Source organism: Homarus americanus, unplaced genomic scaffold, assembly GCF_018991925.1.
Source record: "Homarus americanus isolate GMGI-L3 unplaced genomic scaffold, GMGI_Hamer_2.0 scaffold32929, whole genome shotgun sequence".
Lineage (NCBI taxonomy): Eukaryota > Metazoa > Arthropoda > Malacostraca > Decapoda > Nephropidae > Homarus > Homarus americanus.
This window is the reverse complement of record NW_024737097.1, coordinates 9305690-9313426: the sequence shown is the minus strand read 5'-3', so window position 1 is coordinate 9313426 and position 7737 is coordinate 9305690. Positions and strand designations below refer to the sequence as shown.

Sequence of the window (7737 nt, the reverse complement as noted above, 5' to 3'; positions counted from 1 at the left end):
TTTCTAGCCTGCATATTAATTTTATTGGTCTTCCCTGGTCATTCTCGATTGCATGGGATGTCTTACATCTCTTGAGGATGCTGTATTACTTTAGCTTATTCTAACTGTAGGCACACCAGGGAAACTTGTACAACTACTGGTACAGTACTTGAAATTTTCTCACTGTAGAACTTCCTTGTATCCACCATCTCAGGTTTTTTTTCTTTAGTGCGTTGAATTATTAAGACCCTCCTAGTGTTTCTCATTATCTTCTATCCTTTAACTATTATCTCATTCCAGCTGTTGGCAGTGCTGCTCTTCAGGTGAAGGGATGCCAGAGGTGGTGGAGGACAACTGCTGTGGGTGTAATGTGGCTGCCTTTATGAGAATGGCCCCCTCAGAGGGGTTAGACCTTGTCTATGTTACTTATCATGTTGATGTTGGGGAGACACCCTTCTTTGTGGCTCTGGACCATCGCCGTCGCTCCATTGTCATCAGCATCCGTGGTACTCTGTCCATGAAGGTAGGGATCATGTAAAGACTCGAGAAAGCTTGTTGTTTCCTTATATTTGGTGTTTGGCTTTAACTCTAACCTTTTCTTTTTAGTTTCAATCTGTTAAATACTGAACTGTTAATGTTTTGTCTTATTAACTCTCCTCCTTTAGTCGACAATCTCTCTTCCCTTTCTCATCGCCGCAATGTTGCTTCACTCTCTTTTACAGGTACTTTAACGGGCAATGTTCGGTTGATTTGGCATCCTGTGTACTGCCGGTAAGGCCGTGTGCTCGTAACACACGTCTTGCCCGCGATGCCCACTGTTTCTCTGTGGATGTTGGTCGCATGAGAATAACCCGTTATAGTACCTACTTCTTTCCTCACACAGCCAAACTGTGGAATGCTCTGCCTTCTTCTGTGTTTCCATACTTATACAATCTGTCTCACTTTAAAAAGCTGGTTTTCCGGCATCTTCGTGGTGTAGATTAACACAGTATAACCTTTTTCTTTTCTAGTTTCAATTTTTTTGCCCCCAGACCCCGTTGTGGATTGTTTGACCTGTGCCCAGGTGGGCTAACTCCCGTAAAAAAAAAAAAAAAAAATTTGTACAGAACAATACAGGTGCTCCTCTACTTACGAACGAGTTAAGTTCCTGAGGCTTGTTTGTAAGTCCAACTTTACTCTTGTAGATACCAAACATATTGTAAAAAATGAAAAGATTGTGGATATTTAGTACAGCTATACCCTTTAATACAGCCTTAAAACATGGCTTACTCTTCTCCTCTTAGGTAATGTTTGTTCTATCTACTAGAACTTTCCTCAAAATAATCCAGTCTCATCCACATTAAACACCTGTTTTGGCAGGTAACCCCCTTCAGTGATGATGTTTGTATCTCTGAAAGTTTGTAAGTTGAACTTTCTTAAGTAGAGGAGCACCTGTATACTATTTTTTACCTTTCACTTAGTGTTGCACAGTACAGTGGTCCCTTCATTAACGAGCACAATTGGTTCCACAGAGTCACTCGTTAACTGAAAATCTCATTAACTGAATCTATTATTTCAATGGGATATTGGGTAATTGGTTCCAACTCACAGAATTCCCTTTAAATTAATTAAAAAGTACATACAAAGTGCTGTATACCGGTAATAGAATTAACAAAACATTAAATGCCTTCTTCGTATTTCTTAATAATTTCTTCTTTCACTTGAATTGAAATCGCCTTCCGAGATTTCTTTCGACCCATGCTTGATAATTTCACCAATAAAATTTTAAGTTCACAACAATTTATTTAACTAATTCCAGGTTTTTTCATTTAAACCAACACTGCACTGTATATTATATCAATATGATAACTAAATTTCAGAATGACCAATAATTTTAATGTAAAAATGCAAAAATATTCAAGAGCACAACTTTCTCTGTGTTTGCTCCACTGGAAACAAAGCTAAACAGAGAACCGATTATTGGCGGACAAGTTGATCAGCTGATGCGTGCACCAAAAAGTGTTTCTCGTAAGGCTGTTGTTTATAGAATTTGTACAGGTACTCGTTAATAGAACTGAAAGTCCTTACGGGAGCTAACTCGTTAACTGAAATCTCATAGATTGAACCGCTCGTTAATGGAGGGTCCACTGTATATTCTTTGCACACACACACACACACACACACACACACACACACACATATATATATATATATATATATACAGTGGTCCCTAGATTAACGAACACAATTGGTTCCACACAGTTGTTTGTTAACCGAAAATTTCGTTAACTGAATCTATTATTTCAATGGGATATTGGGTAATTGGTTCCAACCCACAGAAAAGTTCATACAAAGTAAAGCCAAAAAACACATTAAGTCAGAAACACTCCTAAAATTCCCCTAAATCGCCCTTAAATCACTATATACAGTGAGTTCTATAACGCGTGTTTTGATAACGCTAATTTGCTCTAACGCGATTTATGAATTCGGAACAATATTTGTATAACGCGATCGCTTGTTTGCTATAACGCGATTTTTGCTTACTATTTCTCCAATTTTGTGGTATTAACTGTGAATATGGTAAAGAAGAATATCTCCAAAAAGCATTCTGATGATAGAATTCCCGGTGATTATCGTAAAAGAAAGGATATAACACTTGAAGAGAAGCTTGATGTTATCAACCTCAAAATCACCCTTCTCCCCATCAAGTTACATTCATATTTTTTCAAGGTAAAGTGTTAAATTTACTGTATGATTTCATTATTAGATATGAATGTAACATTTATTTAGACTGTGCTATCCTTTGTGTTAGGCTAACTACTAAATTTTTTCGATTTCGAGTAATCTGCACCTAACCCTATTTTCTCCATAAGCCCTGTTATTTCTATTACGCGATTTTCTATAACACGATATTTTACAAGAACACAATTATCGCGTTATAGCAGAACTACCTATGTATCGTACATATAAACTCTTACTCAGGGCCCGTGCAAGATGATTTGGCGCCCTAGGCAAGCCTTTAGATGTGCGCCCCCTTGAAAGTTTTGATAAGCTAATGTAGGTACAGTAACCCATGACTACATTGTTTTCATCTTGTGGCTTTATTACTTCACCCATGCAAATAACCAATTATTGTTATTACATTAAGTCAATAAATCCTTGACGTAAACTTCAGAGGTCAGGTAACCTTGCCTCATCCCGACAAAGACAGGGAAGGGGCGGCTCAGCCGCCCTGGCAGTAAGGGAGGGGAGGGGATGGTGGGGTTGGGAGAAGGGTTCCTCAGATGTCAGCCTTCAGGTCACTGCTCGACAGTTCTCCAGGCCGCCAAAGATAAGGACCCGGGTTAGTCCCTCCGGGGGGTTAACGAATAATATTAAAAAAGAAAACACAGTCGGCTACCGTCTACCTACCCTCGCCTCCCTCCGACCCCCCACCCTTCTAACATCCTGCTCCGACCCTCCACGGCTCCACCACAGTGTCCACCACAGTTTTCCCTTCATTTTTAATTTTATCCAAGTTTGCCCTGAATTTGTGGCGCCCCCAGATGTTGGCGCCCTAGGCGATCGCCTAGTTCGCCTAGTGGGTAGCGCCGGCCCTGCTCTTACTCTTAAATCACTACTGTAATGTGATACATGTGATTAATTTTTATCTCCTGTGCAAAATATACCGTATATCACGGCCTATAAGACGAAATTTGAACATTAAAAAAATCTGCCCAAAGTTAGGGGGTCGTCTAAACCACCAAGTTTAAAATTCTTACCTCTTAAATATTGTGGTTTAGTGTGTCAAGAGTGGTGATGAAAACATCGTAAGCCACTCACAAGGTCTTACCACTAATTATTTTATACTGAAACTTACGTTTGGCAAGCTGGATTCAAATTAAGATTACCGGTATATTAAAATAATAAAAATGTATTATAAACCTGTCTAACATACCGTAAAAGAGATTTATACCCCTGTAATAAACACAGCTATCATCACACACCCCTCCCCACGCCCCCCCCCATTTGCCAGTGAGGAGACAAGAAAGGAAAAGTGCATTAATTCTTGAAACTATCGACGGTTAATTACAGACGCTCAAGTGATGTCACTAGTGTTTACACTACTCCAGCTGGTAATATTTGATGCCATTACTTGAAGTGAATTGGCCTTATTTTAAGTAACTAACTATAAATAAATACAAAAATTAAAAAAAAAGATCAAAACTGAGAAATAATATACTGTATGTATGTTGTGTTGTCAAAGTAAGAGGAACAATTGTGTAAGTACGTAATATTTTTTCACTCAAATCCTAATGAAACACTACTGGAGAACATTCCTTTGTCGCAAAACAGTTTATAAATTAAAGAAAATAATTACAGTGTGTTTAATATATTACAGTATATTATAAATAAATAAATAAAACAAATAATTCGGTAAATCTATTTAAAGTAAATGGAAAATAAGCAAACATGTTATTTACCAAGACCCTTCCGTCTGGCTCAGGGTGAGATGGAGGGGAGATAACAAGCTATTTATAGCCCATTTGAAGTGACCAGTACCCTAATGCACCATAAATAATTCATTGAACATTCATTTTTTGTACATAGTATATTCAGTATATATATATATATATATATATATATATATATATATATATATATATATATATATATATATATATATATATATATATATATATATATATATATATATATATATATATATATATATATATTTGTGTAATAAATGTATGTAGTAAGTACATACTGGTAACCTTTTTCACTCAAATCCTAATGAAACACCACAATTAGAATACGGTGGTTGCTGTTGAACCACATGTTGTATAAATAGTCACACCACCGAGACGAGGGAACACTCCCACCACGCTTCAGTGACGTCACTAGTGTTTACACTACACCAGCGGGTATAATTTGATGACATTACTTGAAGTGAATTGGCCTTATTTAAAAAAATCAAGGATGGTTGGTAAAGGACTACTGAGTCAGTGGGTAAGTGTCACATTTGGGGTACTGGTCTTATACAGCAAATAGAGCTCAAAAGCTACTTTTTAAATGGAAATTTGGGGGGGGCGTCTTATGCACCCCGCCGCCTTATAGGCCGTGATATTTATGATATCTTTAATTATTCGCTGTCTTGCAAGGATTCCAGCAATGCAAATTATATTTTCCTACCTTTAGACTGTGATATTATATAAGATAAAAACTGTAAGTCTATAACCACCCAACCCTGGCTGGGAAGGTGGGTGGGGGGGCAGTGACATGTTTGACAGTTAGCGCCGAAGGTCTAGTGAAGTATTTATTTGTTTATTAATGTCCTTTAGAATTTTTTTTTTTTTTTTATAAAATGTCACAGAAGTGACTGGGGAGAATATAATTTACATTGCTGGAATTCTTATAAGATAGTGATTAATTTGAATATAATCATGCTATAGTTTGCACTAGATAAAAATTTTAGTAATCATTTTGTACATTATTTTGAGTACATGTACAATACAGCTTTGTCCTTAGGACAGTGTAGTGTGTCCAGAGAAACATTAGGCGCGAATTTTAAAATATGATCTCCAGATTGACTCGCACAAAATAGGAAAGATTCGCTTTAAATTAAGACACTGTCCTTAATTGTGGGTGTTGCTTTAAATCAACAATCTTAAATTGAATCGCTTTAAATCGACGTTCTACTGTACTCCCACTCCCTTCTGCCAGCTGCTCCCAGATACACACTCGTCTTCCACATATAAAATACCTCTACACTTATTTGTTCTTATTTTTAACTTTATAGTACTGTACAGTATACAGTTTTCTCTTTATTCATAAGACAAATTCTGTGGTTACTTATATATACTGTATCACTTTACAGAGAATTCTGTTCATATTTCTTTTATTGTTGATGTAATATTCTTTTAATAACCTTGTTATACACTTAAAGACCTTAGTTGTTGAAGTGCAGTAATAACATAAGAACTGATTTTATTTAAACAGTTCAGATAAGCAGTGTTATCTCCACCTCCCCCCCATAGATTCACTTTTTGGGGATTTTCGCATTTTTAGGACTGGGGTCTACCGCAGTTAGTCTGAACTATTGAGGTTCTACAACAGTAAAATCTTGCTAAGGCAGACTAATTAGGGGGAAATGGTGTCCGTGATAAGAGGTTGTCCACCTTAGAGCAAATTTTTCCAAAAAGACCGCCATTTTAAATAAATGAGTACACCACCAATGTATCCAATTTTTATGAAGGAAATACATGTTTTTAATCAAAGTAAATTAAAAAAAGTATTGTACACAAAGTATTGTACACTTACTTTTTGTTCACTGATAGGGTCTTAGGCTTAATGTATAAGACAATAATAATATAAAAAATTTAGTACATACAGTACAGTATTTTACGGCAGGGAGTATTTACGAAAAAACTTTTGTGTGTATTTTCCTCCTGTATTGCCAAATCAGTAAATAAAAGCCAAATGAAAGTTTAGCACAGTCGCCATTTACATACACTCCCTGTTTCACCATAGTAACGAAGATCAGCTGGGATGCCAATTCCCTTGCAATGTTCTCCCCCTACACTCTGCAACCGTCTTCCCCTCCCTCACTCAGCCAGTGAACTCGTGTGCAATGAAATCTATATACAGTGGTCCCTCGGTTAACGAACGGTTCAATTAACGATATTTCTGTTAACGAATTAGCTCCCATGAAGATCGTCAATTCGGTTAACGAACAAAACTTCGATTAACAAAGTCCTTACGACATACACGTTTTGTTGTGAGCATCAGCTGATGGGCTAGTCTGCCAATTCAGTAATCTCTTCTATGTTTACATTCGTTTCCACTGGATTAAATATCAAGAAAATTGTGCTCTTTAATATTTGTGCAGTTTTTATATTAAAATTATTGGTCATTCTAAAATTTAGCCATCCAAGCTCTTTCTACAGAAAGTTTTTCAACTATTATTTTTGGCTTGATATATGTAACTTTATTCATTTTTTGAAACTCATTTACATGCACACACTGTCCTAAGGGCAAAGCTGAACTGTACACATAATAAAAATAATGTACAAAATGATTACTAAAATTTTTGTCGAGTGCAAACTATGGCATGTTTACATTCAAATTAATCACTATCTTATAAGAATTCCAGCAATGTAAATTATATTCTCCCCGGTCACTTCTATGAAATTTTATAAGGAAAAACAAAACTCAATCTAAAGGACATAAATAAAAAAAAAATACTTCACTAGACCTTCGGCGCTAACTGTCAAACATGTCTTTGTCACCCCTCCTTCCCTCCCCCCCTCCCCCTCCCCCAGCAGGAAGCACAAGTTTTTATCATATATAATATCTCAGACTAAAGTTAGGAGAATATAATTTGCATTAGTGGAATCCTTGCAAGACAGTGAATAATTTGAATATAAACGTCATATATTTTGTACAAGAGATAAAAATTTTAGTACATTAGTGTACAGTACTGTAGTACTGTACATTTTTTAATATAAAGTTTTCAACTGTATATTTGGGTAGATTTACTTAAATTTCTTCATTTATTTTCATTCATTTACATACACACACCTTACTAAAAGAAATGAATGACCTAAGTGCAAATCTGTACTGTACATGTACTAAATTGATTACGGTACTAAAATTGTTATGTCTAATGCAAATTATAGCTCGTTTATATTAAAATTAATCAGTATGTTACAAGAATCCCAGCAATGTAAAGTATATTCTCCCAGGTCATTTCACTGGAATTTTATAAGAGAGAAGCTTAGTCACTTAAGGACTGAT

The 7737-nt window shown here is 36.0% G+C and overlaps 1 protein-coding gene across 1 annotated transcript in view; it reads left to right on the top strand.

Annotated features, from left to right (window-relative positions):
* The first annotated feature begins 284 nt into the window (after positions 1-284).
* The window catches only part of LOC121873194 (diacylglycerol lipase-alpha-like), a 22831-nt gene continuing 15378 nt past the window's right edge, over positions 285-7737 (top strand). Inside the window, exon 1 of the mRNA XM_042376543.1 lies at positions 285-502. Within this exon, the coding sequence (XP_042232477.1) occupies positions 311-502 (192 nt within the window). The 5' untranslated portion in view covers positions 285-310. The remainder of the gene's footprint in view (positions 503-7737) is intronic.